Source organism: Trichechus manatus, unplaced genomic scaffold (assembly GCF_000243295.1).
Source record: "Trichechus manatus latirostris isolate Lorelei unplaced genomic scaffold, TriManLat1.0 scaffold00195, whole genome shotgun sequence".
NCBI classification, from domain to species: domain Eukaryota; kingdom Metazoa; phylum Chordata; class Mammalia; order Sirenia; family Trichechidae; genus Trichechus; species Trichechus manatus.
In genome coordinates, this window is record NW_004444131.1 from 1,379,760 (window position 1) to 1,402,796 (window position 23,037).

Genomic DNA, 23,037 nt, shown 5'->3' on the forward strand with positions numbered 1-23,037 from the left:
ACTCTTAAAGGAATTCCAGTTTCTGATGTTTATTTTATTTTATTTTTTCTTTCTCCCAAGCAAAAGGGGCAGATCTCAAAGGGGAAAGAAAATGGACACAAGAAGGAAGGTGACTGCAGATAGATAACAATAACATGAACATGTTTTGGAAGACCCAAGTTAAGGAGGGAAGAGATGGCAGAGAGATTCCTAGCTGGGCCCCAGTGTAGGGGGCTGGCTCACAGCAGCACATGGGACACAGGGTCATCTCCGAAGAGTAGAGCTGCTACATCTGGAGGAATGGGAGCTGGCAACATCTCCAGACTTATGTTTCCTGCCTGCAATGCCTTTGGCCTGAGTGACTAAATTAAGCCATATTCCCACACTTGCTTGGAGTGGGAGCGAGGCTAATATTCCCTCCAACGGGCTAAAATCATTTCACAGGAGAGTAGGTCACGGGCAAAGCAGGGCTGGGAGGGCTGGGACCAAAAGGCCAGTCGTGCTGGTTGTGAGAAGCATTATCAGCCGAACTGAATTCCCACACTGCGTACCAAACCTAAACTTCTGATTGTCTGTGGGTTGATCCCTTATTTTAATCCCACACAAACTTCCTGGCCACCCAGAGAACTTTTGGGCTCCCTTTCCTAGTTGGTGATGTGTGCTCAGGAAATGCAGACAAATTCAACTCCCAGCCTAACTGAAATATAATTAGTCAAGTACATCTGTTTGGTTAAAAAAGAAAAAAAAATCATATCACGTGTTCTGGTGAATTTTGGAATATTTTTATATGGGGATTTCCTTCTCTTTTGACCAACTCATCAAGAGCCAACTGTATTTTAAATGTTTCCAATGCATAAAAAATACACTTAAATCAAGAACGATTGGAAAGGGAAGCAAAAACGGAAACCTAATTGATAGATTGGAGTCCATGAGTGGTGTGAATGGTTAAGCACTATGCTAATCAAAAGGCTGAAGGTTCAAGTCCACCAAGAGGTACCTTGGAAGAAAGGCCTAGGGATCTAATTTCAAAAAGTCAGACACTGAAAACTCTGCGTAGCAGAGTTCTACTCTAACACACACTGGGTCACCGTGAGTCAGAGTTGGCTCTGTGGCTGCTCGTTTAATTGATAGGTTAGAATCTGCAGAGAGATTATTGGTTTCCTACCTGGTTGCTGCTGTGGGCCCCCTCCTCCCACCCTCACTTTTGTCATATCACCTGAGTGTTGAGTTATCTGGGGTTCCTGACAGGGAGGGAAAGCATGCGACCAGCAGTGCAATTCTCTGTGCTTGTCTCAAACACCACTTTCGGCACCCCGTTTCTGACTTCCCTAGGATGGTGGGCTTTAGTGATACCATTACAAACCTCCACTGATCTCAAGGCTTAAAGGAACAACAACAATAACAAAAAAATAGCACTTCCTCTGGGAAACGGTGGAGACCCTGGTCTTCAATCAGGGACATGAGGAAGGACCTCCTCACTGGGACATCGCTGTCCCCAGACCGCTCACCTTGGCCTTGCGCTTGCTGTCAGACATGATCATTCTCCAGTCAGAGCCGTTGTTGCTGTACCCGATCTTGAATTTCCTCATGAACACTTTGTTCTCCCGGTGCTTCCCGCCCTGAATGATGATGCCCCGCACAATCTTCTCTTCCCCCAGGTCTACTTGGAGCCACTGGTTTACATAGGGATGAGATGAGGGTGGCAGTGCCCAGCCAGAGCGACTCGTGACCAGGCGAATATTTTCAGGCATCCAGTTTCTGTCCGCTTGGTTTGATGCTGTGATCTGGGAGTCAGAAATGAGTCCAGACACCATACCCAACATTCCAGAGCAAGGATAATCTAAGGGAAGGAATAAAATAGGTAATGAAAAATGATTTCCGGGGAGCATACTGAATAAAAATTCATATAATTATATGCACCCATTCATATAATTTTTTAAATCTCTGGAATATTTTACATTCTACAAGCTACAGCCCTCCCACCCTTCACCTTTTCTCTCATCCTTTCATAACTCTCTGCCCTAACTCACATTCCAGCAAAGAAAATTGTCAACCAAGCATGTATCTTCACCTTTTGAGTTCTTCTAAGTTTAATGCCAAACGGTTGCTGTTCCACTCTCTTTGGTATCCAGAAATTCTCTGTAGATAAAGTATATAGGCCCTGCCCAGTAGAAGCTCATAGTTTATAATGGGTTGGAGATATGTAAATAAATAATCCCAAGAGCAAGGGACTGCTAAAACAAAAAAACCAAACCCACTGCCGTCGAGTTGACTGCAACTCATAGCAACCCTGTAGGACAGAGTAAAACTGCCCCATAGGGTTTCCAAGGAGCACCTGGTGGATTTGAACGGCCGACCTTTTGGTTAGCAGCCGTAGCACTTATCTACTACATCACGAGGGTTTCCAGAGACTGGTAAAGCAAAGGTAAAACGAAAGTGGTAAGGAGATGGAGAGAAGAAATGCCTAGTTTACTTCTGAAAGATCACAGCTATTGAAAAACCCTAAGGATCACAGTTTCACTCTGACACACTTGGGTCACCATGAGTCAGAATAGACTGGATAAGGGTGGAGAGAAGGAAAATGCTTGACTCAGCCTGGAGAGGTGAAAGGGGTTTCCCCAAGAAGGTGACATTTGGACTGACTGAGCGTGCAGGACAGCGCCGATCTTCACATTCAGCTGTCCTCCTCACCTCTATTTCCAATGGCATCAGAATTTTTCAACATGAAGATCCCACTGTCATCTCACACATACTATGTCCAAACTGAAGCCATCCTTAGTCCCTTGACATTGAGTACTTTATGGAATCATGTATTCTAACTATGTATTTTAATCATCAAGTTCCTGACTAGTCATCCTGTCTTCCCTTATTTTGTATTTTCCATTCCTGTTTTGCTACCAAATCCTGTCATATTTTCTTTTAAAAAAAGAATCTTGGACCTACATGCAATCTTCATTTCTTTTGGAACCATCCTGCTCCCTTTACTCATGGCCAGGGTCCTCTGGTTGGCCTCCCAGCCCCTGTCTTGAATCTGCACTACACAAAACTGCCATATGATTTTTTAGTAAAACTTTGCTTTTGCCATGTTCAAAAACCCCCCATGGCTCCCTGCTATTTGTAGGATGACATTAAAAGTCCTCTGTCCCTCCCTCATTTTGATGTCACCCTATTTATCTATTTTATTTCCTAATACTGGCAGTATTTCCAATTAATTCTTTTTCCTCTCATATACCATCCATACGTTTCGGTCATTGCTTTTGCTCAAAAGTTTCCTCTTTCTCTGGCAGAGCTAAATTCTGCCCAACCCTTAAGATCTAGCTTAAGACTGATCATAAAAACGTCTCAGACTACCCATGTCTTTATTTTGGGCCCTCCTTTCTCAAGAAAAAGGAACCTTGGTGGTACAACAGTTAAGAGCTCGGTTGCTAACCAAAACGTTGGCGGTTCAAAGCCACTCAGTGGCTCCGTGACTGAGAAAGACCTGGTGATCTGTTCCTGTGAAGATTATAGCCTAGAAAACCCTATGGGGCAGTTCTACTGTGCACATATGGGGCTGCTATGAGTCCATAGCAGCACCTAACAGCAGCAACAACCTCTCAAGAATATGATTGCATGTACAGTTAGTAGCACAGAGTTTAACATTAAACTGGTATCTAGATATTTTAAGTGTGTTAGCCTTTATCCATAGTGTGATGGTTAAGGTTATGTGTCAACTTGACTGGGGCATGATTCTCAGTGGTTTGGCAGTTATGAAATGATGTAGTTTGAGCCGGGATGTAATCTAATGTGATCAGCCAATCAGTTATAAGGGGAGCTTCCTCGGGAGCGTAGCCTGCATCAAATATATATATGAATGTTCTGGCCAAGTTTGCTTGCTAGCTTTGGATCCTGCATCTGGCTCGTCATCATCTGACCTCCGGTTCTTGGGACTTGAGCCAGTGCCCTGCTGTATTGCCTGCCAGTCTTGAGAGTTGTCAGCCTCCGCAGCCTTGGGTTCATCAGCCCTTGCAACTACATGAGTCAGAAGAAGCCTCCAGCCTGTTGTCTGACCCACGGACTTGGGACTTGCTAGAATCTACAACTGGGTGAACTAATTCCTTGAGATAAATCTCTCTCTCTACATACATCTACCCTTCACTGGTTTTGCTTCTCTAGAGAACCCAGTTTAAGACACACAGCTAGTTTATAAATTCCTGAAGGCAATGAACAGCATCATACATCTTTTTTCATCTTCTATAGCAACCTACAGAATGCCGAGCATAAGAATATCAATTGATCAATCGATTGGCAGCTTAACAAAATGCCCAAAATTTCAATTATTCTCCTTTCAAAATTGTATGTCTCAGTCAAGGCCACAGACAGAAATGATAACCTATTATTCTTTGAAACGATTCAATTCTTCATTATTTAATCAAAGTTTAGCCTTAAAACATAACCATCCTAAGTGAGAGGCATGTATCTGATGCAATTACACTACGTTCATGTTAGCAGCTGAACCTTAAGAAATAATTACTTACTTTCCATGTGAGTTGCACAGTTCAGCTCATGTCATCCCTTAACTCAAACCTTCAGTGTCTGCTTGTCTAGGAATTATATATGTACTTTTCAACCAGGCATGCAAGGTTTTCTATATCACGTCTTTTCAAGGTCTCTCCCTGGGTATCCTTTGTTGTTGTTAGTTGCCATCAAGTCCGCCCAACTCATGGTGACTTCATGCACAACGGGATCAGACTGTTGTGATCCATAGGGTTTTCACTGGCTGATTTTTGGAAGTAGATTGCCAGGCCTTTCTTCCTAGTCCTTCTTAGTCTGGAAGCTCCACTGAAATCTGTTCAGCATCATAGCAACACCCAAGCCTCCACTGATGGATAGATAGTGGCTGCTAATGAGGTGCACTGGCTGGGAATTGAACCCAGCTCTCCCACATGGAAGGTGAGACTTCTACCACTGGACCACCACTGCCCTCTCCAGGTGCCATGACACATGCATTTTGTTATAGCCACCTGAGTTGAATAACCTCCTCACCTCTGGCGGGGCTGTCTCTTATTCTATCCCCTCCACTAGAAATTCCCCATCAGTTTCCCCTCCCCACTATTCAAACCTCTTAAAATCTTGACCCATTTTCAAGTGCCACGCCACTTATTCCTTCCAACTGCATGGGATTTTCCTTTGCTTGGACTCTCCACAGCACTTTATCTGCATTCCTCAGATGTGGAATATTTCTCATATTCAGTTCCTTGGATTGCTGTTATTTTCCCCACCCAGATTTTAAGTTTTGAGGGCCTGAATCAAGTTATATTAATACAATAAAAGGCAGATGTCCTTTTCTCAAGCACCCTTTCCTGTAATTCCGCCCGGTATTTTCTCCAGGCTGGGATCTGGAAGCCAAGAATAAACTCGATGGCGATTAAAAAAAGATTTACAAAAATGATTTTACTGAGGGACTAGGAAACTATAAGTGTCAAAAACAGAAGTCACATTTCTGGCCAGTGTGGTCACACCTGCCTGATTCAAAACCAGCTTTTATAAAGGCAATATTTAGCTGGTAATGGGTACCAGATGTTACCATTTGTAGAAAAACATAATTAACTTGAATATTGTAAGGAGAGCAGAACCTTTACCAGATTAATGTCCTTTGTCTAATGCAGGGTTGGCTGAGGCAGTAGTGTACACATCCTCAGATCTAGATCTAGATTGTTACTCCTTCTGTATGTCTGCCTCACCCAAAGAAACAATAAAAAGGCACCATGATTTGCTTTTTACAAAAAACTATGTGGCTCATTTTTAACAATGATTAGGAGAAAAAATATACTCACAATTAAGGGCTTGAATGAGATGCTAGGATATAACTCTGTTCTTCCAAAGAGTCTGGCTCAGGTGTGACTTGGCTGAGTCAGACCCTTTGTAAATAGGGTTGCCAGATTTAGCAAAAACCGTCACCACCACAAACAAACAAACAATAAAATAAAACAAAAATCAGGGTATCTAGCTAAATTTGAATTTCAGACAATGAATATTTTTTTTTAGCGTAAGTATGTCCCAAATAGAGCAAGGGACATTCTTACACAAAAATTATTCGTTGTTCATCTGCATCAACTTTAATGTGATATGCTGTACTTTATCTGGCAACCTTATTTGTAAAACTTAAAACCAATTCTACCTGGGAGGAAGAGATAAGTTCTGTGATGGGGGGATGGATGGGGGTACTCAGTTTTAATGGAAAAACTGATATATGCTGGTGTTTAGATTGAATTGTGTCCCCCAAGGATATGTGTCAACTTGGCTAGGCCATGCTTCTCCATTTTGTGATCTGATGTAATTATCTTATGTGTTGTAAATCCTAACTCCTATAGGTTTGCTATGAGCTGGAATCGAGTCAATGGCAATGGGTTTGGATTTTTTGTTGTTGTTTTGTTTTTTATGATGTTAATGAGGCAGGATTAGAGGCAGTTGTGCTGACAAGGCAGGACACAATCTACAGGATTAGGTTATATCTTGAATCAGTCTCTTCCGAGATATAAAAGAGATTAAACAAGCAAGCAGAGATGGAGGGATCTGACTACCACCAAAAAAGAAGAGCTGGGAGTGAAGCATGTCCTTTGAACCCGGGGTGCCTGAGCTGAGACCCTCCTAGACCCAGGGGAAGATTGGGCCCACAAATGTTGAAGGGAGACAAGGACCTTCCCCCAGAGTCGACAGAGGGAGAAGGCTTTCCCCTACACCTGGCACCCTGAATTTAGACTTCTAGCCTCCGAAACTGTGACAGAATGGATTTTTGTTTGTTAAAGCCATCCACTTACGGTATTTCTGCTAAAGTGGAACTGGATAACTGGGACAACTGGTAAATCAAATACCCAGTTAACCAATTTTCAAAGAAGGAGAAGGTAGTAACTGTATTTGATGGGAGAACCTGAGTGAGCGTAATTTTGGCTTCCCTTGATGACTCAGAAAGTACCGCCGGATGTGGCGGCGCTTGAGCTCCTCACTGTGAACTTTGATTCATACAGGAGCACTCTGACATGTGCAGAAGCCCCAGGTAATAGACTTCTGGTTAACAAGCACAAGATAACAGAGGCCGTAGTGTGTTCTCATACATCAGGCAGCAACGCCGTGAGATTATTTTCACAAAGTTTCATCTCTGGAAAATGATGAAGCCTGCTTACAAAAATGCTCCTTTATCAACTATTTATAAAGCAGAATGGTTTGCTCTAATCTCGTTTTCTTTACATCTCTACATGGTGACACACCATTGTACACTCTAGGATCACTATATTTCTAAAAGATTATTTCTGAACTAAAACATTTGGTCAAAAACATGGGGTTGTGGGGGTCTTATATATACTTTTACCACAGTAAAAAACAAACAAACAAAAAATAAATAAATAAAACAAAGGGCTCTGGAGACCTTGGAAGTCAAATGATGTGTTCCCATGGTAACTTCTAATTTAATAGTTTTTTTTTTTTTTTTTTTTTAAATCCAGGTATACTGAGTTACAACTTGCCTACTCAGTGTTAACTAAAGAGAGGGTGCAATTTTGAGGTCCAGCCACTTGTTTGTCGGAAAGCATAGATAAGAACTGCAAGTCATTAAAAAATTAACCATTGAGCCCTTTATGTGCCAGGCATACAGGACACAGTAGGAAAAATGCAAACACAGCTGCTCTTGCTCTCACAGATCTTCCAGTCTAGGGGATACTGCTGTTGTGTCCTTCTTTCAGTAATCTCCACTCTTAAGGGACTGTGGCCTTGAAAAGAAGAAAATTACCTGCTTGGGTAGCTAAGCAGAAAACTCTGATGTCATTGTCTTATTAGAGGCTCTGTTTGCTGGAGCTGATTCTAGGCTCAATATACTGGGTACCATGTATTGCATGAATTTACGGATACCATTTAGTGAGCATTTACTCTAAGACAGGAGTTTTACAAGTATTCTTTCATGTAATCCTCATTATAGCTGCATCACGATTAATTTCACACATCAGAGAATGGAGATCAGAGGGACTAAATCATTCGCCTACTGTCACGCATTCACAAACCAGACAGTCCAGAGCTGAGCCCTGGTGTGTTTGTATAATTTCTGTCCATGTGACCACCACTATTACATGTTGGCCTCGCCAAACTCTGTCTATATATTAAGCATTTAAAATATATTAAAGGTCATGAATAAGAGACTAACACAATGAACTTAAAAGCAGTATGGTTACTTTATTTGAAAAAAATAATAATTAGCTACTTAAAATAATTATAAAATAGAATATATATGAAAATATTAGAATATGCTACTTTAGACATCTATCATTAAATAACTGGGTCACTTAATGAAAACCTTTTTAACCCAATAAATCATTTGCCTTCTTTTCATGTGAAGATACATACTCCCAGAATTCTCAGGGAAATTCTTGTGAAAATAAAAAAGGGCAATTTGAGTTTAAATAAGTATTTTATTTAACTGAAAGGATGTGGCATAAATCTTCAAGAGCTTGAAAATTCAGAGTTCAGACTAACACATTACAAGTCATTACGAAGTTTACTTCTTTTTTTTTTTTGTACAGTGGCATGAGATAAGGCTGGAGGAATAGGCCAGAAATTTCCACCCTGACCTCAAATGGCCTGGCCTTGTTTCTATGGATTTATGGGTAGGCTCTCAAATTGGCAATGCTCTAAAAATGACCTAGAACTTTCTCTCATCTAACTGCTGATTGAGAAATAAAACCAAGGTTATACCTAATTTTTCAGTGCCCTTTCTTCTTCCAAACCCCTTTCCACCTAATTCCTGCCTTTAGCTAAGGCCTTAAACTTTTTAAGTTTTAGATTCTAAAACAATAAACAGCTCTGTCTCTGGTACTGAAATAAATATGATTTTGGTAAGAAATCAGATGGCAGTTTTTATTTTCCAAGATGGACTTTACTATTAACAAGTGCAGTTTTTTTTTTTTTTTTTTCCTTAGCTCTTCTCCAGATTGCTTGCAATTTCATGGAAAACCTTCCAGCTGATTTTTTTTTCTTCCTTATTTAGTCTGTTAAATCTGTCAATCACCTCTAAAAATAATTATACTAAAATGATAAAAATAAAAATAATAGTGTTGAAATTCATGGAATGATAAATTAAATGCCCTAAATATGTGTAAAAGCTATTGCCTTCGAGTGGATTCCAACTTATAGCAACCCTATACGACAGAGTAGAACTGTCCCATAGAGTTTCCAAGGAGCGGCTAGTGGATTTGAACTGCCAATCTTTTGGTTAGTGGCCGAGGTCTTAACCACTGAACCACCAGGGCTCCTAAATATGTACACTAAAATGATAATATTAGAGATACTTCATAAACTTTTAAAAGTTCTTAACTTTGAATTATTTATTGCTGAAGCAATCTACTGATTTTGTTTTTTGAACTTTTAAGCTTAATATGAACACTATATTGTACTGCTTTTTGTTAAGAAAGATTTGCAATGTAATTACTTAAATGGAAAGAAATTCTAATGTGACTGCTATTTACTTCAGAATACAGAGTAGTTTTACAGGAGGATCAATGGACAAGTAATAGCAGTACTGATAGTCATAGAAATGCAGTGAGAATAATAGTTATGGAAATAGTTTTACTTCCCATTTCATCCTAACCTGGCACACTCTTTTATCTGCTGAACTTCTCAGTAACTCCATTTCTTCATCTCTCAAATGGAGATAATACCATTTTCTCACCTAAATTTGACAGAAACTTTTAAAGTCCTGTTAGTGTTAGAAGAAACGAACTAAAAAACTAGAAACACGTACCAATGGATTTCTAATTTCAGGATATTCATTCAGCAAAAAGTAGATGCTTACTGAGACAAAACCTATCTAAGAGAATGTTGTTGAGATAGTTAACGAGTAAAATGAGACACTGTCATGAGTTAAACTCCTCCTTAACCGTAGTTGTTGAGATGGTCTCTTAACTCCAAAATTAAAAAGATAAAGCTTGTGGAAAATCTTTCCTGCAACAAGTATTCACTGTAAATCTACTAAAGTACCAGTCAGTGTGCTGTGCCCCAGGGAAATATAGGTGCAAGGCATGGTGAGGTGACTGACTTCATAGAACTTGCTGTCTAGTGGAAAAAGTTGTTGGTTGCCAGAGAGACGATTCTGCCCCATGAAGACCCCGTGTGTGCAGAGCAGAGCTGCTCCATTGGGTTTTCAAGGCTGTGACCTTTTGGAAGTACGTTACCAGTCCTGTCTTCCAAGGTGCCTCTGGATGGGTTTGAGCTGCCAACCTCTTGTCTGTTAGTCAAGTGCTTAACCATTTGTGTCTCCCAGGGTCCTCACCATTTAGCAAATATCACCTACAAGCCAGGCTGTGCTAAATGCCTTATATCCATTATCTCATTCATTATCACAACAACCCTTTGGGGTGTATAGTATTATGACTATTTCCAGTAAGATAACTGAGGCTTTGAAAGGTAAGTATACTGCCCAAAGAAACAAGTTTATGAGAGGTGCAAGCTCTGAACTCAGATTTGCTTCACTCCAAAACAGATGCTCTTAACTCACACATAAAAAAATCATTCATACAAAATTACTCTTCCTATACTTAAAAGTTTGTATACAGTAAAACCAGCAATCCTAAAGCCAGTGCTTACCTGTTATCTTGCATCCATAGACTTCAAACCTCATAGATATACCAGTTTCCCAAGTCATAGGTCTGATCCGGACAAATCGAGTTATCAGTGGTTTGGGGAAAACTCCAAACACAACATCTGTGGGGTTGGTGTTCCCCTGAAAGATCTGTATGGTGAAAGAAAAGGTCCTTTAAATAATAGAACTTTTGGATTTAAAATAAATCCAAAAATAAGTTTTCATAAATGCTTGCAAAAATATTTACAATTTCAGCATTATCCATCAAGCTGGGATGGCGTTAATAAATTGCCATGTTATGTTTTCAAAAGATAGCAAGCAATGAGGAAGAATCATAGTTAATAGAATGTTGTCCTAATCATCTGTTCAATTTTCCGAGTGGCCGGAACAACTGGAATCCTAAAAACACTACTACAAGGAAAACCTTTTTTACGGACACATACCATCACCTATAAAGTGGAGAATTATTAGTTTTACCATAAGGACCTATAGAATACTATAGACATTCCATGGGAACCATAACAATTTCACTTTCCCAGGGACCTCCAGATGGAATGCTCTTTTTGAATTCAATGTAGGAGTCTGGCTTTTTGAAATTCTAGGTTATGTTCCCAGCTATTGTACTACATCTAGCAGCCTCCTCCTTTTTTTCTCCATGTCTTCATGGAAGATCTTGTCCTTGATGTTAATTAATGAACTTAACATTTTTTTAGTTAGTGGTAAGTTTACGTTTCCGTCGTCAAGATCAAAACTGAGTCATAAGTGATTTTTAACTGAAAATCACCTTTTCTAAGACTTCTAGCTTTAAAATGAGTCATTTTACTGTAAGAAAGAAGAGGGGTGTAACTGCAAATGTAATGAGTGCCAGACCTGAATCCCTTTCCCAGTAAGTATCTATTGGGACCACTCTGTCTTGGGCATGGCATCACAACAGGGTTCTCTAGTAAGATCTCTGAGGAATGGAGATCATCCTCTATCGCGGAAAATTCCAGCACTAGACTGGCCTTAGGTGGACTAGAAAGCCTTCACATTACCCTACTCCTGGATTTTTACTTCAGCCCTGGATTGGGGACAGCCTATGTAAATTTAGTGCTTAACAGTTTTATGGTTATAGGGTCGCAGTGAGTTGGAATTAACTCAAAGGCAATGGGTTTTTGGAGCCCTGGTGGCACAGTGGTTAAGAGATTGACCGCTAACCCAAAGGCTGGCAGTTCAAATCTACCAGCCCCTTCTTGGAAGCCCTATGGGGCAGTTCTACGCTGTCCTATAGGGTCACTATGAGTTAGAATCAACTTGATGGCAATGGGTTTAATGGGTAGTTTTATGCTTAGCACCATGCTTCTGTGCACAGCTGAGTCATAATCCTCCTTGTAGGTTGTACAACCAGAGCGTTATTGGGGCCCAGAAGAGAAATGGAGATTTCTCCCCACCTTTCCAGATAAATACATGGAGGAGGACTATAGTTTCCCAAGGCTTGAACTTACCTCCTGGGAGAAAGAGTTTGTAAAAGTCTGGCTAGTGTTTTACTTTATTTCCTTTAAGTGGACTGTACAAGCGAAGGTGGTCAAATGCTTTAGAAAGTTGGTTGTTAGCCTGATCCTTTTCTGGAGAAAATTTAATATCATAATTTGTCCTAGCCTGTGATGGCCTTTAGATTTCTGTCTTAGTTCCAACAGCTCTTTCTGGGAAACAATCTGCGTGGCAGCATTCTTGTGTGACAAGGAATGATGGCTAGTTATGTCTGGAAGAAGGAGAGTCCATAACCCTGGGGCCACCTTATAGAGCAGCATGTCCACTTCAGAGAGAAGCCAGAAGTCCGCTGAGTGCTCTGACAGAGGTTGAGGGGGGTGCACATTTCACTCACATTGAGGGAAGCTTATGTTCACCCAAAACTATGTAAATATATAAATTCAGTTCAGCATAAAATGGGCTGCTGGAGTTGTTATTAGTCCAAGGCTCTCTGTGGTATGGTCAACTGTCCCTGAGGAAAGTAGGAAAGATACAGACAGCAGTGGCTGAAAGGCTCCATGGTACAGAGAAAGGCAGAGTGGTCAACAAGAACGAGACACCTACTGGGTGTTGGATTTATTTAGGTTCAACTGAAGTCTCAGAGAGATACCACATCTTCATCTCTACTGAATCTTTCCTTATTCTTTCTGTCTCCTATGCTGGAAGCCCTTCTGTGTGCCAGAATGTTCCTGATAATGGACCTAGTTCACGTGCGTGCTCTCTGACACCTTCCTACCTGGCTATGAAACAATCCATACGGAATGATGGAAGAGGACTTTGTGGGGACTTGGCACTTATTTTTTAAAGTAATAGCCTGAAGGTCTAGTGTCTATTCTTCCCATTCTCTGGGTTCTTTTTATTGTTGGTGTATCCTTAACATTTAGTGTTATTTTTATTTTTTTCTCAAATTAATGCAAAATCTCTAAAAATCTACTCTGAAACAAGAATGAGCCATGAAAATTGGGGTCAAAATTTACTTGCTCAATCTCCACAAAGGTTGATTGTGAGGGAGCAAATTGGCTCTAGGCCCTCCAGTGCTAACAGTGGCCTTAAACTTGCCTGTCCATAAAGCTTTCCTTCCACTGAGCAGCTAGCTACCTGTCCCCTTCCGTCTTGCTTGCCCTAAATGAGAACGGAGGTTTACAGCCAATCGAGGGAAATTCATAGTTCATCTCTCACTCAACATCCAAAAGACTTTTCTCAGTCTCATACCCAGAATGAGAAAATCAAGGCCATGAATACTCAAAAGAGAGACAAGGACATGTTAAGTGGCCTTTTCCCATACCCATAAGTTCAAGTTACCTGAATCTTCACTACTGGTATTATCAATTCCCTTTGTTTTACTCTGCCTCCAGGGGCAAGCTTTTAACTCTGGGTATGAGTTTCCAGAAATCTTCTGATTAGTAAATCAGAGCAAGTATAACTTCAAATAAACAAGCAGGCTGAGAAAAACTTTCCAGTTCCAAATGATATAGGGCAGAGAGCCCCAGGGACAGCATGGTCTATGTTGCCTCCTTGGTTGAAAGCAGTTAGGAGGCAGCGTGTTATTTGTGTGATCTAAGGGAACAGAAGGAAATACCTTTAGTTCTATTAGTTCTCACCAGAAGCAGCCAAACACACTTGTAAATTAGTCTGTAAGCCACAGAAGGTAGATGAAAAGGAGTTTTCTAAAACTGGTCCGTTACATAGAGGAAGAAAGACTGAATGTTTGAAAGAGAATGAAGGGGGGAAAAAAAAACAGGGAAAAGAAAAAGAAAAAAGCGGTCCTAGGCTGTAAGGGGACAATATTACCCTATGTATAGTCTACATCCCTGTGGGATGTTTAAAGTGATTCTCGAGTCTGACACTTAATTTGGCTGGCATTGACTTTTCTTGGAAGCGTCTGTATAATTTCCTTTTTTGCTGCTGGATCTGGGAACATGAGATACTTTGGTCAGTCTTAAACCTCTAATTGCACTTTTCATTTTCAATCAATTTAAAAAATAAGCGAGGCCAGACAGAGGGCCCCCAAACAAACAAGTAAAAATTGATCATCCGTTTAAAAGACTGAATCAGCTCAGGGGTGGCAGCTAAACTTACAACAGGTTTACTTCCTTCTTTTATGGTGATCCAGTCTTCCCCATTGGAGCTGATGTCTACTCTGTAAGTCTTGACATAATATTTCTTCTTGGTTTCCTTTGAAATGGCTCCCTGTGTCCCAACAGCTGTGACGAAGCGTAGAAGGCCCAAGTCTACCTGCAAGACAATTACAAGTGGGTTGGCGTAGTGTGGTCAGTTGGGTATCTTTGCACCTCCTAAGCTGGAGCATCTTTGCCTGGGAGCTCCACATTGTAGTTTTTGGTTTTTTTTTTTAATTCAGCTGTGATCAGTAGGTCCCAATTCCATCCATGTCAACAGCCCCTGAGTCCCCTTCCACTCCTTCTAAAGAAAGGTACTGACCAGCTGATAGTGATTGCCCCAGGCTGGTTTCTATTGCTAAGGGAAAGACCAGGAAGAGACCTCTCTCACTGGTATAAGCAGGATTGCCTGATACCTGGTGCAAAGGAGAAAACTGGGTTCAATGTCATGTTGCTATATTTTCTAAGAATTAAAAATACTTTCCAAACAGCACACATTGATATACCTAATTTTACATACAGAAAATCAAGACAAACAAGATAAATTCATATACTAGACATTAGAGAGATCTGGACTAGAACTCAAGTCTAACATGATTCTATTTTCCATCACTATTCAGCACCCTGTCGTTGTTAGGTGCCATGGAGTCGGCTCCAACTCATAGTGACCTTATGTACAACAGAACAAAACATTGCCTGGTCCTGAGCCATCCTCACAGTCGTTGCTATATTTGAGCCCATTGTTGCAACCATGGAGCCTCTACTTTACCAAGCATGATGCTTTCATCAGCAATTGGTCCCATTAGCACCTACCTCCTTCCAAATAAAATGCAGACTGAAACAATACATAATTTGAAAGCACGATGAGTGTTGTGGTTAAGGAACTGGGCCATAGATTTATAATCAGGAATGAAGTGGAGAGAAGGAGGGCAAACTAAGAGTTTTTGTTGCATCTTTACATTTCTTTCTTCCCTGTATCTTCTTGTGACCTCTCTCCTTGCAGTTCAGCTTGAGAGGCAGGTAGATTCCAGGTACCATCTGGCAAGGATGATGCTACCAATACAAAAACTGCTAGGCTTTGCAAGCTTCTATTGGTGAGATTCCAATGGAGCTGCTGCTCATCCTGACAGCCTGACTTTATCTCTTATGAAACCAGTTGCCATCTAGTTGATTCTGACTCATGACAACCCTGTGTGTGTCAGAGTACAACTGTGCTCCATAGGGTTTTCAATGACTGATTTTTTTTGGAATTAGTTTGCCAGACTTTTCTTCTGAGGTACCTCTGGGTGAACTTGAACCTCCAAACTTTCAGTCAGCAGCCAAGTGTGTTGACTCTTTGTACCACCAGGGACTCCCTATCTCACTAACCTGTCTCATATCCCTGAAGGCTGGGCCACACTAGAGAGTTCCACTTTGAGGGCATCACAGTAGCGATGACCAGAGGGTGAGCGGATCCTCAAAGATCCGTGATTTCATCCCAGAGATATGCAGCTTGAGTCATTCCTTGGCCCTGTGACGTAGTGGGAAGGATGTAGTTCTAAGCATCAGGCACTCGAGGTTGTAGTCCTCGCTCTGTCATTATTAGTTGTCTGGCCTTGGACAAGTCACTTCATCTATAGGCTTTTAGTTCCTCATTTGTAACATGAAACAAGTGGACAAGATAACCTGAAAGATCCTTTTCAGCTCTGACTTCCTATGATTCCTTCTTTCATATTCCTTACAAATGTTTTTCAGTAAACTAGTTTGCTTTTTCTTTAATTTTCCTTATTTCCATCATTAATAACTAAGAATAATCTTAGAATAAAACTCTTCACCAGTTACCATATATTAGCAATATTTTCAGTTTCCTTTTTATTTTAAATAATGCATTTGTTTATTTCTATAAAATTGTTTCAGTCTTTCTAATGTATAAGGAGTCCTGGTGGTAGAGTAATTAAGCACTTTATTGCTAACAGAAAGGCTGGCGGTTCCAACACATCAGCTGCTCTGTGGGAGAAAGATGTGGCAGTCTGCTTCCGTACAGATTTACAGCCTTGGAAACTGTATGGGGCAGTTCTACTCAGGGTCGCTATGAGTTGGAATCAACTCGATGTCAGTGGATGGATCTATTGTATGGTCAGGATTTTATGGAAACTTTATAAAAGTGAAACAAATACAGGGATACCTCAGAGATATTATGGGTTCGGTTACACACCATTGCAATAAAGCAAATGTTGCAATAAAGCAAGTCACGTGAATTTTTTTTGGTTTCCCAGTGCATATAAAACTTATGTTCACACTATACTGTAGTCTATTAAGTGTGCAATAGCATTATGTCTTAAAAAAAAGAGTACACATCTTAATTAAAAAATACTTTAAATGAACAAATTTTTACAAACACACTACCTACCTAAACTAACACAAACTGAGATAGAAAATCTCAACACACCTATAACAAGAGAACACGTTGAAAAAGTAGTAAAAAAAACTTCCAACCAAAAGAAAAAAAAAAGCCCTGGCCCTAACGACTTCGCTGGATAATTTTACCAAACATTCAGAGAAGAGCTCACACCAATACTACTCAAGCTATTTCAGAGCATAGAAAAGGAAGGAATACTCCCAAACTCATTCTATGAAGCCAGCATAATCCTGATACCAAAACCAGGAAAATACACCATAAAAAAAGAATATTACAGGCCAATGTGTCTCATGAATATAGATGCAAAATTTCTCAACAAAATTCTAACCAACAGAATTCAGCATCATTACATAAAAATAATACACCATAACCAAGTGTGATTTATACCAGGTATGCAAGGATGGTTCAGCATTAGAAAATCAATCAATGTAATCCTCCACATAAATAAAGCAAAAGAAAAGAATCATATTATCTCAATTGACACAGAAAAGGTATTTGACAAAGTCCAACACACATTCCTGATAAAAACTCTCAATAAAATAGAAATAGAAGGGAAATTCCTCAACATAATAAAGGGCATCTATGCAAAACCAACAGCCAACATAATCTGCAATGGAGAGAGGCTGAAAGCATTCCCCCTGAGAATGGGAAAAAGACGATGCTCTTTATAACTGCTCCTATTTAACATTGTGCTGGAAATCCTAGCTAGAGCAATAAGGCAAGAAAAAGAAATAAAGGGCATCCAAATTGGAAAGGAAGAAGTAAAACTATCCCTATTTGGAGATAATATGATCCTATACACAGAGAACCCCAGAGACTGCACAAGAATACTACTGGAACTAGTAGAAAGATTCAGCAGAGTAGCAGGATACAAGATAAACATACAAAAATCAGTTAGATTCTTATATCCAACAATGAGAACTTTGAAAAGGAAAACAACACCACTTTTAACAGCCCCTAAAAATATAAAATACTTGGGAATAAATATAACCAGGGATGTAAAAGACCTATACAAAGGAAACTACAACACGCTACTGCAAGATACCAAAAAAGATGTACATAAATGGTAAAATATACCATGCTCATGGATAGGAAGACTCAACATTGTGAAAATCGCAATCTGTAGACCAAAGGAATCTACAGATATAATGCAACCTTGATCCAAATATCAACAGCATTCTTTAAAAAGATGGAAAAACTAATCACCATCTTTATACGGAAAGGAAAGAGACCCCAGATAAGCAAAGCATTATTGAAGAAAAAGAACAAAGTAGGACGCCTCACACTACCTGATCTCAGAACCTACCATACAGCCACTGTAGTCAAAACAGCCTAGAACCAGTACGACAGATACATAGACCAATGGAACAGAATCGAGAACCCAGATGTAAATCCATCTGCCTATGGTCAGCTGATCTTGACAAAGGACCAAAGTCCGTTAAAAGGGGGAAAAGACAGTCTTTTTAACAACTAATCCTGACAAAACTGGATGTCCACCTGTAAAAAAAATGAAACAGGACTCATACCTCACACCATACACAAAAACTAACTCAAAATATATCAGAGACCTAAATATAAAACCTAAAATGACAAAAATCATGGAAGAAAAAATAAGGACAATGCTAGGGACCCTAATACATGGGATAAATTCAATACAAACCATAACTAACTGCACAAACACCAGAAGAGAAAGTACATAACTGGGAGCTCCTAAAATTAGACACTTAGCTCATCAAAGGACTTCAACAGAAGAGTAAAAAGAGAACCTACAGAGTGGGAAAAAATTTTGGCTACGACATATCAAACAAGGGTCTAATCTCTAAAATCTATAGAATACGTCAACACCTGAATAACAAAAAAGACAGATAATCCAATTAAAAATATGGGCAAAGGATATGAACAGACAACTTCACCAAAGAAGACAGACATTCAGGCAGCTAACAGACACATGAGGGAAAGCTCAAGATCATCAGAGAAATGCAGATCAAAACTTCAATGAGATACCATCTCACGCCAACATTACTGGTACGAATCAAAAAAAAAAAAAATAACAAATGTTGGAGAGGTTGCAGGGAGAATAGGACTCTTATGCACTGGTAGTGGGAATGTGGAGTGGCGCAACCACTATGGAAAACAATATGGCATCTCCTTAAAAAACTAGAAATAGAAATACCATATCCAGCAATCTCACTCCTAGGAATTATATCCTAGAGAAATAAGAGCCCTTACACAAATAGACATACACACACCCATGTTCATTGCAGCATTATTCACAATAGCAAGAAGATAGAAACAACCTAAGTGCCCATCAACAGATGAATAGATACACAAATTATGGTACATACACACAGTGGAATACTACCCAAAGATAAAGAACAATGATGAATCCATGAAACTTCTCACAACACGGATGAATCTGGAAGGCATTAGGCTGAGTAAAATAACTCAATCACAAAAGGACAAATATTGTATGAGACTACTATTATAAAAACCCAAGAAAAGGTTTACACACAGAAAAAAAATGATCTTTGATGGTTATGAGGGAAGGGAGAGGTTGGGAGAGGAAATCACTAACTAGATAGTAGACAAGTGTTAACTTTGATGAGGGAAAGACAACACACAATATAGGGGAAGTCAGCACAACCTGACCAAGGCAAAGTCATAGAAGCTTCCTAGACACATTCAAACATCTTGAGGGACCAAGTTACTGGGGCTGAGGGTTGGCGACCATGATCTTGGGGAACACCTGGGTCAACTGGCAAAACACAGTTCATAAAGAAAATGAATAGCGTCTAGGCTCTTAAAAGCTTGCGAGTGGCCATCTAAGATATATCTATTGGTCCCAGCAAGTTCGGAGCAAAGGAGAATGAAGACAACCAAAGACACAAGGAAAATATTAGTCCAAAGGACTAAGAGATGACTTGAACCACAGCCTCCACCAGCCTGAGCCCAGAAGAACTAGATGGTGCCTGGCTACCACCACCAACTGCTCTGATAGGGATCATAATACAGGGTTCCAAACAGAGTGGGAGAAAATGTAGAACAAACTTCAAATGCACAAAAAAAGACCAGACTTACTGGTGACAGAGACTAGAGGAACTGCCAAGACTATGGCCCTGGAACACCCTGCTAACTCAGAACTGAAGCCACTCCCCAAGTCCACCTTTCAGCCAAAGATTAGACAGGCCTATAAAACAAACAATAACACACATCAGGAACATGCTTCTTAGTTCAATCAAGTATACGAGACCAAATGGGCAACATCAGCCCAAAAGCAAAGATGAGAAGGCAGGAAGGGACAGGAAAATTGGACGAATGGACATGGGGAACCTGGTGTGGAAAGAGAAAGGGAGCAAGTGCTGACACTTTGCCGGGATTGCAACCAATGACACAAAACAATTTGTGTATAAATTTTTGAACGAGAAACTAATTTGCACTGTAAACATTCACCTAAAACACAATACACTTAAAAAAAAACTTCACTGCTAAAGAATGCTAACCATCATCTGAGCCTTCAGAGACTCATACGCTTCTTGCTTGTGGAGGGTCTTGCTTCAATGTTGATGGGTGCTGACTGATCAGGGTGGTGGTTGATGAAGGTTGGGTGGCTGTGGCAATTTCCTAAAATAAGACAACAATGAAGTTTGCCTCATCGATTGATTCTTCGTTTCACAAAAGATTTCTCTGTATTATGTGATGCTGTTTGATAGCATTTTACCCAGACTAGAACTTCTTTCAAAATTGGAGTCAATCCTCTCAAACCCTGCCTCAGCTTTACCAAGTTTATGTAATATTTTAAATCCTTTGTTGTCATTTCAACAATGTTCACAGCATCTTCACCAGGAGTAGATACCATCTCAATAAACCACTTTTCTTTGCTCATCGATAAAAAGCAACTCCTCATCCATTAAAGGTTTATCATGAGATTGTAGCAATTCAGTCACATCTTCAGGCTCCACTTCTAATTCTAGTTCTCTTGCTATTTCCACTACATCTGCAGTTACTTCCTCCACTGAAGTCTTGAACCCCTCACAGTCATCCATGAAGGTTGGAAGCAGATTCTTCCAAACTCCTGTTAATGTTGATATTTTGACCTCCTCATATGAATCACGAATGTTCTTACTGGCATCTAGAATGGTGAATCCTTTCCAGAAGATTTTCCATTTACTTTGCCCAGATCCATAACGATATATAATCACTACATATACTACATCTAGCCTTATGAAATGTATTTCTTAAATAATAAGACTTGAAAGTCGAATTATTCATTCACCCATGGACTGCAGAATGGATGTTGTGTGAGCAGGCATGAAAACAACATTAATCTCCTTGTGCCTCTCCATCGGAGCTCTTGGGTGACCAGGTGCATTGTCAATGAGCAGTAATATTTTGAAAAGAATCTTTTTTTCTGAGCAGTAGGTCTCAACAATGGGCTTAAAATATTCAGTAAACCATGTTGTAAACAGATGTGCTGTCATCTAGGCTTTGTTGTTTCGTTTATAAGCACAGACAGAGTAGATTTAGCATAATTCTTAAGGGCCCTAGGATTTTTGGAATGGTAGATGAGCATTGGCTTCAACTTAAAGTCAGCTAATGCATGAGCCCCCTAACAAGAGAGTCAGCCTGTCCTTTGAAGCTCTGAAGCCAGGCATTGACTTCTTCTCTCTAGCTATGAAAGTCCTAGATGGCATCTTCTTCCAATATAAGTCTACTTTGTCTACATTGACAATCTGTTGTTTAGTGTAGCCACCTTCATCAATTATCTTAGCTTGATCTTCTGGATAACTTGCAGCAGCTTCTACATCAGCACTTGCTGCTTCACCTTGCACTTCCATGTTAATGGAGATGGCTTCTTTCCTGAGACCTCACGAACCAACCTTCGCTAGCTTCAAACTTCTCTTCTGCAGCTTCCTCACTTCTCTCAGCCTTCACAGAATTGAAGAGAGTTAGACCTTGCTCTGGATTAGGCTTTAGGTTAAGGGAAGGTTGTGGCTGGTTTGATCTTCTGTCCAGACCACTAAAACTTTCTCCATATCAGCAATAAGGCTGTTTTGCTTTCTTATCATTTGTGAATTCACTGGAGTAGCACTTTTAATTTCCTTCAAGAACATTTCCTTTGCATTCACAACTTGGCTAACTGTTTGGTGTAAGAGGTCTAGCTTTCAGCCTACCTTGGCTTTGGACATGCCTTCCTCACTAAGCTTAATTATTTCTAGCTTTTGATTTAAAGTGAGAGACGTGTGACTCTTCCTTTCACTTGAATACTTAGAGGCCACTGTAGCATTCTTACTGACCTAATTAAAATATTTTCATGTCTCAGGGAACAGGGAGGCCCAAGGAGAGGGAGAGAGACAGGGAACGGCTGGTCGGTGGAGCAGTCAGAACATACACAACATTAATCAACTATGTTTTTATATGGGCGTGGTTCATGAGGCCCCAAAATAATTACAATAGTAACATCAAAGATCATTGATCACAGATCACCATAACAGATATAATAATAATGAAATAGTTTGATATATTGCAAAAATTACCAAAACGTGACACAGAGACATGAAGTAAGCATATGCTGTTGGAAAAATGGCGCCAATAGACTTGCTCGAGGCAGGGTTGCCTCAAAAGTTCAATCTGTAAAAAATGCAGTATCTGGGAAGCACAATAAAGCAAAGCACAATAAAACGAGATATGCCTGTACAGTAAAACCTGCAAAAGCCAGAACCTGTGTAAGGCAGAAACCTGTCAGAGAAGGAAAACTCAAATATTTTCCACTAGTAGAGAGTGATAGAAAAGTGGTAAGACCGCACCTTGCCAAAGGCGGAAAATTTGCGCGACCTGGAAAAACAAGGCAGCCCCGTTGGGTTCTGGCTCTCATAGGTTTCACTGTATGCAGTGAATACTTCTTAAAGAACACAGCATGTAATTAAACATTATCATCAGTTAACATTTCCAAGGCATTGCAACAATACATTTATCATTAACAGGCAATGCAACACCATCTTCTCCGAAAACAGCAAAAGAAAAGCAAAACAAAACAAAACCCCCTATAGCTGACCAAAAGTTTGAATTGTGCTTTCCAGTTACTATACCACGACAACCCAGTTTTCAGTAAAACAATATTTCAATGAACCCTCCAATGCCTGTAGGCCATGAACACCTAGAGAAATTCTATTCTATGCACAGTCTACCTCATGAAGAATGACTACCGTCTTTCATGAATTGCTTTTTCCTGAAGGCCCTTGGAATAACTAGTTAAATCATCATGTTGCCTCTTTTCATAACTGAACCACGAGTTACATCTGGGGAAAACTGGCTACTTCAATATCCCCTTTGGGTCGAAGCTGATTTGAAGTTATGCAATTCAACAGCAGTGAACTTCATCTGGAAAGGGTGGAAGTGTCATTCAATGCATAAACCAAAAACCAAACTCGTTG

General features: G+C 40.1%; 1 protein-coding gene across 1 annotated transcript in view; it reads right to left on the minus strand.

The window, feature by feature from the left end:
* Positions 1-23,037, minus strand: part of NRP1 (neuropilin 1) — a 178,029-nt gene that overhangs the window by 39,313 nt on the left and 115,679 nt on the right. The window contains exons 5-8 of the mRNA XM_023741977.1: positions 22,411-22,505; positions 14,171-14,326; positions 10,588-10,732; positions 1,488-1,819 (exon numbers count right to left, since the gene is read on the minus strand). Coding sequence (XP_023597745.1) covers positions 1,488-1,819; positions 10,588-10,732; positions 14,171-14,326; positions 22,411-22,505 — 728 coding nt within the window. The remainder of the gene's footprint in view (positions 1-1,487; positions 1,820-10,587; positions 10,733-14,170; positions 14,327-22,410; positions 22,506-23,037) is intronic.